This window comes from Brassica oleracea, chromosome C5 (assembly GCF_000695525.1).
Source record: "Brassica oleracea var. oleracea cultivar TO1000 chromosome C5, BOL, whole genome shotgun sequence".
In the NCBI taxonomy this organism is placed as follows: domain Eukaryota; kingdom Viridiplantae; phylum Streptophyta; class Magnoliopsida; order Brassicales; family Brassicaceae; genus Brassica; species Brassica oleracea.
The window spans coordinates 37,807,939-37,820,957 of record NC_027752.1 but is presented as its reverse complement, the minus strand read 5'-3'; the positions used below and the strand labels follow the sequence as shown (position 1 = coordinate 37,820,957).

At 33.6% G+C, this 13,019-nt stretch overlaps 3 protein-coding genes and 1 long non-coding RNA gene across 7 annotated transcripts in view; 2 read left to right on the top strand and 2 right to left on the bottom strand.

Moving 5' to 3' along the window:
- Nucleotides 1-3,044: 3,044 nt before the first annotated feature.
- LOC106344152 lies at nt 3,045-5,258 on the top strand. 4 transcript variants are annotated; one of them, XM_013783551.1, is made up of 4 exons: nt 3,045-3,330; nt 3,932-4,605; nt 4,692-4,845; nt 4,947-5,258. In XM_013783551.1, the coding sequence occupies exons 2-4, from the start codon at nt 4,161-4,163 to the stop codon at nt 5,005-5,007; spliced, it is 660 nt and encodes a 219-aa protein (XP_013639005.1). In that variant the 5' UTR covers nt 3,045-3,330; nt 3,932-4,160; the 3' UTR covers nt 5,008-5,258. The 4 variants fall into 4 exon arrangements, with proteins under 4 accessions (XP_013639005.1, XP_013639007.1, XP_013639009.1 ...); XM_013783553.1 differs by having other exon boundaries at nt 3,046-3,330; nt 3,941-4,605; XM_013783555.1 differs by lacking the exon at nt 3,045-3,330 and adding an exon at nt 3,699-3,841 and having other exon boundaries at nt 3,941-4,605.
- Nucleotides 5,259-7,506: 2,248 nt separating this feature from the next.
- Nucleotides 7,507-8,200, bottom strand: LOC106293495 (cell wall / vacuolar inhibitor of fructosidase 1-like). Its single transcript, XM_013729172.1, has one exon. The coding sequence runs from the start codon at nt 8,136-8,138 to the stop codon at nt 7,587-7,589; it is 552 nt and encodes a 183-aa protein (XP_013584626.1). The 5' UTR covers nt 8,139-8,200; the 3' UTR covers nt 7,507-7,586.
- Nucleotides 8,201-10,786: 2,586 nt separating this feature from the next.
- On the top strand, nt 10,787-11,434 carry LOC106292246 (acidic leucine-rich nuclear phosphoprotein 32-related protein 1). Its single transcript, XM_013727851.1, is given in 2 exon segments — nt 10,787-10,930; nt 11,180-11,434. Coding segments are annotated over 2 exon segments (399 nt in total).
- Nucleotides 11,435-11,690: 256 nt separating this feature from the next.
- The window catches only part of LOC106294069, a 1,888-nt gene continuing 559 nt past the window's right edge, over nt 11,691-13,019 (bottom strand). Inside the window, exons 2-3 of the long non-coding RNA XR_001260722.1 lie at nt 12,226-12,303; nt 11,691-12,140 (exon numbers count right to left, since the gene is read on the bottom strand). This is a non-coding gene — a long non-coding RNA (uncharacterized LOC106294069). The remainder of the gene's footprint in view (nt 12,141-12,225; nt 12,304-13,019) is intronic.

The following is a 13,019-nucleotide window of genomic DNA, read 5'->3' as shown; positions in this document are numbered from 1 at the left end:
GGTTTAGGGTTTAGAGTTGATGTTTCGGGCTTTAGGGTTTAGAGTTGATTTTTCATGGTTTAGGGTTTAGAGTTGATGATTTAGGATTTAGAGTTGATGTTTTAAGTTTAGATTAGTTAACCATATGTTTTTTCGTCAAAATTAATCAAGTCGTTATATATGTCTTTAACCCTTCATTAAAGATGAGAGTAAAAGTGGTTAGTGTAAACATGAAAAGTGGTACTTTGAAAATGGTATTTTTAACAATTTCCCAAAATATATCTAGTAGCTTTTCACAGTATTAATTAGCCCTGGACAGATCGGATATCAGAGGTATTTTGAGATATCCGGATCCAGATCTGAATTCGCCGGATCCAGATCTGGATTCGCCGGATCCGTAAAGTTGCTATCCGGATCCGGATTCGGGCTCCCCGGATATCCGCGGATATTTGAACCCATTTTTTTTAAAAAAAATTAAAAATTAAATTAAAAACTAGGTAATTAAAATGATTTATTAATTTATTTAGCCTATTAATTTTTTTTAAATGAAAAATTATTGAAATTGAATAAAATTAAAAAAAATCATTATTTTATATAAAAATTATGTGTAGCATACATATATAAATATAATTAAATTTTAAATATTTTAAATAAATAGTAAGTTCGGATCCGGATATCCGGACCTAAAATTTCATTATCCGGACCTAAAATTTCATTATCCGGATCCATACCCGGATCCGCTGAATCCGTAAAATCAAGATCCAGATCCGGATCCGGACCCCCCTGATATCCGTTTTTCGGATCGGATCCGAGCAAATTCCGGATCGGATAACGGATCTCGGATATAAGTTCCAGGCCTAGTATTAATTGTGACTTTTCACCAACAAGATTATAACCATCACAAAAAGTTTTAGAGTAATTAAACCGCATGCATGCAAAGCATTTTTCATTCCTCAGAATCTTAATATGCATGCACATGTGAACAAAACAAAGTTCCAGAATAAATCGCATGAATTCCATGTAAAACAATTTTTATGAATTCTATTTGTAAAACAAAGCAATCACTAATGCATGACTATTATTGACAAAATTCGACACAAAAGAAAAACAAATTTCAAGCACTTATTCAACCATTGCACATGTTCGTTTGTGTGTCAAAATTTAGAAAACCTTAAACAAACAACAAAACAATATTTCCATATTTACAAAAAAAAAACAATATTTCCAGAAACTTAAATGCCAGAATGCAACATTTCCAGATGTCATGCGTATACAGATGGTTTATGAATGTAATGTCCAACGTTTAAGCAACATGATTCTTTACTTCCTAATCCAACATCAGAATTCCTAAATGCATGCAAATCATCAATTTACAAACGTTTAATTATGTCGACCTTGAACATGTATCATGAACAGTCATTAAAATGGATGTAACCTAAGTGTTGTGATCAGACTTTCTTATCTAAGTGTATGAAATTATAGGACATGAATCATGTATTGATGGAACATACATAATCAGAAATACAATTTTATAAGAAAGAAAGAGAAAGAAAAACATAGTACATTTTATCTAGTAGAAAAAATAATAACTTTATTGTCTTGTTTAGAATTATTTTTGCTATCGAATGATCGTACATATTATCATTTGAATTTTTTTCTAAAAATTTGTAAAACTGTAAGGATTTTTTTTTCTTTACAATTTTATTAGATTAGTGAAAATTTTACTTTGAGCAAAAGCATGGACATAGACTATTTATAGTTTTTCAAAGATCTATTTGAATAGTAACATCTTTTCGATTTAAAGGTAGTTATATTTGAAGTGGTATTTATATGAATAGTCACAACTTCTCAATTTAAATAGTCGCATATTTCTAATTTAAAGGTAGTTTATTTTGTAATGATACTCAATGAATAGTCACAACTTTCCAATTTAAAAGTAGTTATTTTAAAATAATACTATTGCAATACATTTTAAATAAACACATCATTTTAAAACAGTTTAATTATAAAAAGACACCTTAAATTTTTTTAAAAATAAAATTTATATAGGTAGATCATTTCAAAAAACAACTTCATTATAGAAAGATACCTTAGCTATTCTAAAAATCTATTTTACTTTTTTTTTTTTGATGACTCTGGTGTCCGGATGACCCGTAGGACTCCGACTAGCGCCCAAAGACCGTCCGGTGAACCCCCGTAGGAGCCGCCGGAGCCCGCCGAGGGTCATCCAGAGGTGCTGGCCAGCCACATGTAATCTATTTTACTTTTACAATGGAAAACATGACTCTTTACTCTAACTAATACATAATTTTTGAATTAGACAAATAATTGCACAAAGACTTTTTTTTGGAATTTTTAATATCAATTTAGATGAAAAGACACAACTCTTAAGTTTAAGTATTTTTTAGAGTTGCATGTTGGAAACACAACATTTCAATTTTACAGAGATTTACAATCTTTGGAATTAATTGAGATTGCTATTATTAGTAAAAAGTGAATAGTATTTAGTTGAATGAATAGTGTCATATCAAATTTGGTGTGAAATTATAGTGTTGTACTAAATGGTGTGATTTTAAGTATTAGGTTGGAAAAGGTTTTACTATAAAAATCATAATAAAATAGAATTTTAGTGTTGGATTGAAAATGTCTTAACCCAATATTTCATTCACAAATCTCGTTGGAATTTGTGAGTTTCAGATATTTGTAAACTGGGTCAGACAGATTTATAGTAAATCAAATTGGGGCCAAATTTATTCAATGTGATATAACATGTCGTCATATTTGTCTTTCTCTACCTGATTCTGTAATTTCCTTGTAAATTCATACAAAAATTACAAAATTGAGTTTTGTATTTATGAAAAAAACCAATATTAGCGTACGAACAAACCATTGTACAAAGGGCTACAGTAAATTTCAACGGATGCAAACGCATAAGATATAAGAATCAAGGGGATCTAAGTGGAATAAAATAATATGTTGGCCCATATCTATGCGTCGGTGACGTGAAGCTCCCTGCTAGAGAAAAGCTCAGATGCGCAATCTCAGCCTATATTTAGAACATAAACGCATGTCCAAACACAATACACTCTATTACTAATTCAAAATCTGCTGTCTTTTATTATTATTTTTAAAATAACCAAATTAATTAAACTACATATTTGATCTCTCCTGAAAGGAAAAAAAAGCTGGAAACTTCGACGAATGTGTACAAATCATTCTTCCTTTTTTCTTTGTCCTGAATTAGTTTTTGGAATGGGTCCGAACTCGGACAAGTAACCCGCCATTTTCTCCTCGGTCTCTCTGCTCATCTCTTCAGTATCGGATCTGGGTCTCCTTCTCTTTCGTTTCAAGGTACAACAACAAGTTTCAAATATTTTTCTATTTTATTCACTCCAATTTCGTTCATATATTTCAAGTTTTTTTTTTAAAGTTCTTCTACTGTTTCTAGTTAGACTCTGTTCTTCATCCATCATTCAAATACTCGTCATCACTGATCAGTAATTTCGATTTAATTTTCCGGGTTCGTATTCAATTCCATGAAAATATTTTTATTCATTTCTTCATTAATTTTTATGTTTTTCTCCCCAAGTCACGGCATTGGAATAAAGCAAAAACACCAGCTGTTCCTTGCTTCATGCTCGAGATTAAGCAAAAAAAAACAAAATATTTTCCTTTTTTTTTCATAAAGCAATTAGTTTCGAATTAATGCACTATAAATATTACCTACTTTTGACAGTAGTATATCTAAATAAAAACATCAACAAAACTTCAAACTCCTTTCATCCTCTTTTAATCCTCTAATCCAGTCTTTACTTTTGTTTTTTTCAACTTCATTTATCAATACCACGTGATTGTTGATTCGGTAATTATCCATATTCTACACTATGATTAATTATAAGCATTAAAAGTATTTTCTTTATCGATTGATGAAAAATTAAAGTTTGTGATTTAGTTTTTGCAGATTAAATTTTGAGGAGACGTGACGTTAGCTGTAATTCATTCTTTACTTGCTTTGACTATTAAAGGCGGCACTAGCGGGAATAAAAGAAAAGAAACCCTATAGAGACACATTTGGTTGTGTGTGTGTGTTCATTCGTCTCTACTGGAGACAGATCTTGATTACAGATTCAAGACCTAAGAGATCTAGGTTCTGTTCTTGAGTGAATAAATCTAGTGAGATCATGGGAATGAGTCTTGATTTCGATGTTGATCTTGAGAAAGGAATCTTAGATTGCCAAAATGTTTATACAAAATCGCCGGAGAAGCCATCGATACCGATGTGTCCAGATATCAAACCGGTAGAAACCGGTTTGTTAGAGAACGATGCAAGTCCGGTTAAATGTGCGATCAGTAAACCGGAATGGGGGAGGAGTGAACGGAAGGAGAAACGCAAGAAATCAGCGTCGAAACCTCCTAGGCCGCCGCGTGGACCATCGCTAGACGCAGCGGATGAGAAACTGATAAGGGAGATCGCTGAGCTGGCGATGCTGAAACGCGCGAGGGTGGAACGTATGAGAGCTTTGAAGAAATCGAGAGAGGCCAAAGCTGCGTCTGCCTCCTCTTCTCTCGGCAATGTATTCGCCACTATTCTCACCGCTATCTTCTTCTTCGTCCTTGTTTTCCAAGGTGTGATTTATTTTCAAATTCTTGCGTTTGCGTTTTGTATTGTTATTTTCGATTAATCTTATGTGTGTGTTTTCCAAAATATTCAGGATTGTCGCCGAGAGCAGCCGCTAGCTCCGGGGAATCTCCCTTTGTTGGAAAAGCCAGTGGTGGTTTTGTACCGGTTCAATATGCGGGAAACCCATCTGCGAGCGAACCGGGTGTAGGTTATGGCGGTCCGGTTATAGCACAGAGAATGCCCAAGTATGTTGTTTTGTTTATGTATGGTTAAAGAAGAGCAACGCTGTTTTAATTTCTCTAAAATGATCTCTAATCCTGTTTTTTTTCTTCTCCTGTACTTGCAGTTTACTAAAACCAGTTTCTGGATTAGAGAATGAACAGAAGATGAATAGAGTTTCACAGTGAAATGTACACCAACGGTCTGGAGTTAGGAGTTGGGGCCAACTCCATACTTGTTGATCAAACCATATATCGGTTTAGGTTGTCGGTGAACCATATATGAATACCGATAATTTTTTGTGCCAAAATCAGCTGCTTTCTCGGCGGCAATGAAACAATAACTATCCGATGTGGGTAAGAGTAGTTTTGTAGTAATGTTTTTCGTGTAATAAAATAAGAGAAGTTACAAATAAAGTAAATTGAGTGTTATACTTTTATCTGCACTGTGTTATCACTGGTTACGGTGCCATAGAGAATACAATACAAAAACTATTAAGATCCGCACAGATCCGCGCCTTATGCGAAATAAATATTATATATAAATTATTTGTATGTATTACATATTTTTCTTACATATTATGAAATAATAAATATAACTTAAATATTTTAAAATCAGTAATTATTATGTATATTATTAAATTGATGCGAACACATAAATAAAATTTATTAATCCGAACAATCACTTTTTCTATTTTATATGATATACAATTAAATTCAAATGATATTAACATAGATATATAGTGTATTTTTAACATTGATATTTATTAAATATTTTTTTCAACTCATATTATTTTTTGTTCATATATATCTTTTTATAACAAAAACTTTAAATCACTGATTGTGTGATGTTTAATAGTTATAGTAATTTACGATCATAAAAAAAATTAATGCAAAGTTTAAAATTTAAATATTATTGTCAATATTTATTCAAAGATTTTATCAAAAAATTGTTCAAAGCAACTTCAAAATTAAAATATTTATGTAATTTTATATGGTATATATTTTAATTTAAATTATATTAATATATACATGTATATATTTTAATATATATATGTATATATTTTAATATATATATATATATATATATATATATATATATTTAATCTTAATATTTATTAAATGAGACTTCATACTTATATAGTTTTGTAATCATTTGTATCTTGTCATAACAAAATTTTAAACCATGGTTCACGAAAGTTTTAATGTAATATTTTTTAAATTTTCATAATTTATAGTCGTTTTTAAAATTTTTAAATATAACATATACGAAAAAATCAAAAAATTATTATATGGTTAATTCGGTTGTTTAAGTTATTTTAATAAGTTAAAATTGACTAAAAATGATAGAGAATACACAAATTTTTATCAAATATTTACTATTCAAAATCACTAATTGTCATATATATTTTAGCCACATTAGATAATTCTGTAATTTTTATTTATAGAAAGAATGAATAACATTAATAATTAATTTATAGTTAGTTTAATAAAAAAATTATTATATATTTTGATGGACCAACATATTTCTCTAAAAATTCTAGGAATCATTGTGGTGATGACACATGGCTATTTCAAATGTTGTAATGTTTCTATTTTAATATATATGGGATATGAATCATTTTAAAAGATCGCTAAGTATGATCAATTTTTTTTTGAAATCAAAACGTAAGAAAATATGTTAATCAACATTATTGGGCCATTTATTGGTATAGTTATTTTATATATGAAATCACATGTTAGCGATAGGCCTGGAACTTTTATCCGAGATCCGGATTCGATCCGAGATTCGATCCGGATCCGATCCGAAAATCCGGATATCCGGAGGAGCCGAATCCGGATCCGGATAATAAAATGTTGGATCCGTCAAAGCCGGATCCGGATCCGGCTTTGACGGATCCAACATTTTATTATCCGGATCCGGATTCGGCTCCTCCGGATATCCGGATCCGTAAGTTTTATTAATAATTATTTCAAAAATAGTAATATCTATATATAAAAACTAACTTTATTTCATATATTTTCATTTTTATAATAGTATGTGTAAATTTTATGTAAATTTTGTAATATTATACATAGAAATAATTAAAAACATTATATATTTATTATTTTTAAATTATTTTTAATATTTTATATATATTATATATATTATTTTATTTATTTTAAAGATCCAAATCCGGATCCGGATATCCGCCGGATATTACAATTTTTAGAAGGATATCCGACACCCGGATATCCGAGAACCCCGGATCCGGATAAGGATAATAAAATTATGGATCCGCCGGATAAGAATCCGGATCCGGATACCTTAAAATTACCCGGATATCCGATCCGTCCCAGGCCTAGTTAGCGATGCTTGCAGTTGAAATTTGAAATCAACTATTTAAAAAAAAGTATGTTTGGAAACAGAATCCATGTGGCTGTAAATAAATAACTAGTATATTTGGAAAATAAATAATAAGTATATTTGGAAACAGAATCCATGTGGCTGTAATCTAAACACTCCACTGAGCTTTAGACTCCACTTTTAATGCTGCCCAAATTAACTGAACATGTGATTTCACGTGTTTGTGTGTATTTCAGATATCTATTATTTATGTTATGTTGCTGTCTTCGGATGCTTCATGGGCCAATGTCTAAAGCCCATTAACTCCTAATATGTTACTTATATTAATTTTGCCAGTTGGTAAACAGAAATTTGTTCGTATCAATAATTACAAATATGTAATATATAATTATTATCTGCAACAGAAACAAAGATTCTTGTCTTAACGACCCTTCATTAGAGACTTAATCACAGAAATGGCCACGTCACAAAGATTCTTAACCTGCTTGTTTCTAGCCGTAAGAGCCACCGAATTTTCATCATCAGCACCGGCACTGTTGATCCACTTCTGGCAAGTGTCAGTCTGTTTCTCAGCGTCTCCGAGCACATACGTCGCGAACCCTAACTCTCCTCGCCGCATTGCGTCGATCGCCTGAGGAATGTTGAACTTGACCACCGGCCGGTACAGCTCAGCGCACTGAGCTAGTGCTCGCTCTGCCGCAGGATCGTGAGAGTGTCTGATCAGTGATTGGATATAGCCTAACGTATCAGTCATGTTACCAAGAACAACGGAAGCCATGGCCGAGGCTAGAGACTTGGGGTCGGAAGGTGAGGGAGTGAGAGGGCGGAGAGAGGCTTCACAGAGGTCGATGAACGGCGTCACTCTGCAGATTTTGTCGATAAGGTCGTCGGAGGATTGAGCTAGCAATGGTAGGAGCAGGAGGAGAAAGAGGGAGAGAGATGGCGGTGACGTGACGGCGGAGGATCTTTTCATCGTGTGATTTCGAGAGAGTGAGAAAGAAATTAATGTGTAGTAAATGAAGTGAACTTGTGTGTTGTAAGTGCTACTCGCTAGCTCTGTTTCTACACTTATTTATAAATGTTAAAAGGTTACAAATTACTAACTGTGTTGTTTTTAGATTTTTTTCTTGTTACACAAAAATAGATTTTCTATATTGTTAAGGTACTTTTTTATACTTTTGAGAAACATTAATTGAGAATATTTGAATTGATTAAATTTAATTGGTGGAAAGTTATTGGAAAGTTTATAATAAAATAAAAAATAAATTAAATTATAAACATTTATTAAATTCTTAATAGACAAAAATTTTACTTTCAAGAACAGTGGGAGCAGAATTTATGTGTTTTCTTCTTTAAGACAAACATACAGATGCTTTATTATACGTGTCGTCACATACGAGTTTCGTTAAATAGATAAATGAATATTTTATAATTATTACGTTTACATAGTTCTTAAGATTCCACCCGTGACGAAGCTTCGTAATCAACTTCTTTTGATTTGGGGTTTGAAAGAAATGTCATACTATAATATAAGCAGCCCTGCGTTGTTTAGTGATCACTACCTAATTGTCTAATTACGTAAACATGGATCTGTGTCTGCTCTTTAGTTTATGTTTGTAAACACTTTAGCTTTTCTGGTTACATGTGGTTGTTGGCACAAAAACAAGACAAAAGTAGAAGTATTGGTGAATAGGTCCATATATGAGTCGGTCCGTATGCGACAAATATACCCGACGTCGACCGAATAATTTCAATATATACGTACATCTAACTAATTTTAAATATATATATATATATATATATTTCGTACTTTCAAAACACAATATTTATTCGTGCTTCATAGTACGAAAAAATATATATTTAAAATTAGCTAGATGAATGTATATCGAAAAGGTTGCTCAGAAAAGAAAAAAAGAATGTATATTGAAATAATTCGGTGTGGCGCTGTCATCTCTCGTCAGTCGATAACTAGCTCGTGAATGTTGGTATATCCCGTGATTCTATTCTAGAAACTTCGTGCCCATTTTTGCCCGTGTTCGACAAACCCGCTCAATCATTTACCAATGGTACGTTCATTTTGGACATGGTACTAGGAAATGGACTACCGGCTTAGTAGAAATGAAGTTACGCCCTTGATAGATGAGCTTGATATTGGGCCTCACATTCGGCCAATTTTATCCAGTGTTACTTAGTTTATGGCCCAAACGAATAGAAACGTGTACTACTACTCGCGCATATTCCACGTGTGCCTCCTCGGAGAAAATAAAATCCTAATTAATTTTATTATTTAATTTACAATGATATGAGCCATATATTTTCGATCTTTATTAAAACCATGTTATTGTGTGATGAAGAAGCCCAGATTGTACAATCTAGTATCACTAGTTTACAGAGCCATGTGTGAAGTATCCCCGCTCTTAAGAAGATGAAACACTTTTATGTGGCAAGCTTTGACAGGATTGCGACAACCGAAAAACTTGCCTATAGACACTTGGGCACCGATAGGAGCTGTCCTAGAAGCGGTGACCCTGAGGAAACCATTAACCACCTCATCTTTGAATGCCCCCCGACCCTTTAGGTGTGGGTTTTATCGGACTATCCGTCATTTCCAGGTTACTTCCCGAGTACCTCTGTTTATCAAAACATGTACTTCCTTTTTCGAAACCAGAGAAACGTAGTCTCTATGGAACCACTTATTGAGACTTTCCCATGGATCTTATGGTACATTTGGAAGGCTTGCAATGATAAATTTTTCAATGGTAAAGATATCTCCCCATTGGATACCCTTTAGCTAGCTTCCCTTGAAGTTGAATGTTGGAGGAAAGCAAATTTACTGGAGGAGGGAGAAGAAGAGGAGCAACATCTTGCTCCGTTGCTGGTTTTGACTTTTCTTGTGGACCCCCAATGTCCGACCTGCCAAATCGATGCATCATGGATCGATAATAGCATGGTTAGTGGCTTAGGGTTTCTACAAGGATCAAATGGGAGCCGGAAGATTTGGACCTCAAGGTTGCAGGAAAAGCCCATCAGCCCTCCATGCAGAGATGGAAGGACTCATATGGGTGATGTCCTGTTTACGAGAGTTACAATACACCATGATTCATATCGAGACGGACTGTTCCGACCTGGTGGACATGATTGCTAACCCTACTGACTGGCCGACCTTTGCCTCCAAGTTAATTTCCTTCCAACTTCTACGAGCCGGCTTCTTGGAGTTCAGCATCAGCCATATACCGAGGACTAGAAGTTCTCGTGCAGATTCCCTCGCCACAGAAGCAAGATGTAGCGGTGTTCTCTTTTCTCATATAGATCAGACCCAGCCGAACAGAGAATCTCTTCGGAACGACTCAAGCCCGACTACCACTTGATCTTAGAAGATGGACGTCGACAAAAAAGAAAAAAATCATGTTATTTCTCATACGAACCGTTAGATCTTATACCATCTCATCAATCGTAGTAAGAGTTCAAATGTAACGGTTGTGATTGAATTTTTTGGGTTACATTTCTACTGCTAAAGCTAGTTTGAAGCTTCTACTATCTCTTTCTCTCGGTACTCTCTTCACCCTTAAAAAACACCTTATGGAAATGTAAATCTCGTTGAACGTAAGATGTCTGTTGACGATGATAAAAAAAACCACAAAAGAAACTAATGTTCAGGTTATTAGCGACGACGACATTGAAGTGAAAGAAACAAACGAAGGAGGAGAAGAAGTTACCAGAGATGAGGATGAAAATGACGACGAGGACGAGGACGATAATGAAGAGGTAGAATCTCGAAATATTTAATTTGAGCTATAATCCTTGAGAGCAGGGTATATATTTGGTGTTTCGTTCGTATCTTTAGGTCTACTTAGTCTCGAATTTTACTGAATATAGATTAGGTCAAATCAGAGTTTAATCTTTTTTTGTTTCCCCCAAATTCAAATTAGGGTTTTAAATCTTTGTTTTGCTCCCTGAGCGAAAACGAAAAGAGAAAGTTAGTTAGTGATATATTTGGTTATAACTGTGCATGAGGAAGATCTTGGGACTGAGTATCTAGTGAAGCCGGTTGGTGAGGATGAAGACGAGGAGTACGCTAGTGATTTTGAACCGAAAGAGAACAATGTTGAAGAAGAAATCGATGAAGATGACGATGTTGATGATGATGGTTGAAACTTGTATGCTGGCAAATCTGAGCCTCTCCTTAAGAGGAAGAGGGTTGGTAAAGACCAAAGTGAGGAAGGAGATGTTGCAGCTGATGACATCAGGCCTGCTAAACGTTGGTTTTAACCTCTCAATCTGAGAAAGGAATCAAGAACCGGATTCAAACTTCCACAATGTTTAAATCGTTTAATGTTGGGTTTCAGTAGTTTTTAATCTACTAGTAGTATTGCTTCTGAGTTGTGATGGATTGTTGTTTCTTTATGTTCCTTGAGAAAACTTCAAACAAGTTTTAGTGTTGAATGATTTCTTTAAGTTTCTCATCTTTTCTTGATTATAAGACCTTGTTATGCAAATTTCATTACAAAACACTAAACATCGACAAACAGCTCTAACCTCCTCCTACGTTAGCTATTGTCCGATTTTCTCTTATGGCGTTATTTGATTGGTCATGTCCTTGTTCCAGCTCATCAGCCCCATCTTCTTCTCCTTCTTCATTTTCATACACCACCATAACGACATTACCATCTTCATCTACTTCATACTCATCTTCGCCTTCCTCATCATCATCATTCATACTTGCCCAAACATAGTGAAACTTGAGAGATAGAGGGCAGTCTTTTATAATGGCCTCATCGCATTTCATCATGAGTTGTCTAATCACCTTTTCACACCATCTAACATTTCCTTGAATTCGTTTAGGTGTTTGGCTTCTATCTCAAAGTTCATCAATATGTGTAGTGTGCATTCTCTGCCTTGTAGATCTTATATGCCAGTCTACTCATCCCTCAGTCACTAAACCTCCAAACTTTTTATTTCTTCTCCTTCAGAAATTCTGAACATCATAAACAAACACAATCACCGCTATAACTAGTGTGTACATATACAAAGGAGCATGAGAAGGAGAAATTTTTGTTCACCTTGGACTTTCTCATTGACGCTTTTGGCCTCTTCATTATGTTTTTCACGAATTAAGTAAACCATCTCATAGTGCCTCACTACACAAACATATGTTATATACATCAATAAACAGAGGGATGTCAAATCCTAGATTTTCTATCTATCTGACTACGAACTAGTAACATATTAAGCTTTTACCATATTCTAAGGTAAGCTCTAGACCATCTAATGTTAAGTTGATAACATTTCACATATTTTCCAAATTCATCTACAAAGGTTAATTTAAAGTTGCTATAATCTACATCCTCAACCATCACATTTTTCCAAATTCCTCTTCTAAGGTTAAATTTGATTAAAGTCTAATCATACAATGCTCATGGACCATAAAAATGAATACCATTTTTCATATTACCTCTCCTAAGGTTTAAAACTGACATATTCTATATCTTACATATAAGATATAACTAGGGCTGGACAAAAAACCTGGATCCGAAGAACCGAACCGGACCCGATCCGAAAAAGTAGTACCAAACCCGAACCGAAATTGATTAAATATCCGAACGGGTTCAAAATTTTGGTATCTAAAGAACCGAAACCGAACCTGACCCGAACCGAAGTATCTCGGGTACCCGAATGTAACTGAAATAGATTTATATACCTAAATATATTACTTATTTTTAGATTTAATATATATTAAAAACATCCAAAATATATAAGATACTTTAAAGTTGTCTAAAATACTTAAAAATATACATAAATAGTCAAAAGTAAATGTCTAAAATATCTAAAATATATTCAAAACACCAAAATGCTT

Bases quoted from the DNA above. Each gene is read 5' to 3' on its own strand.
- LOC106344152 (XM_013783551.1), top strand. From the start codon at position 4,161: ATGGGAATGAGTCTTGATTTCGATGTTGATCTTGAGAAAGGAATCTTA. The intron at 4,606-4,691 runs GTGTGATTTATT...CAAAATATTCAG, and splicing joins CTTCGTCCTTGTTTTCCAAG to GATTGTCGCCGAGAGCAGCC. The intron at 4,846-4,946 runs GTATGTTGTTTT...CTGTACTTGCAG, and splicing joins ATAGCACAGAGAATGCCCAA to TTTACTAAAACCAGTTTCTG.
- LOC106293495 (XM_013729172.1), bottom strand. From the start codon at position 8,138: ATGAAAAGATCCTCCGCCGTCACGTCACCGCCATCTCTCTCCCTCTTT.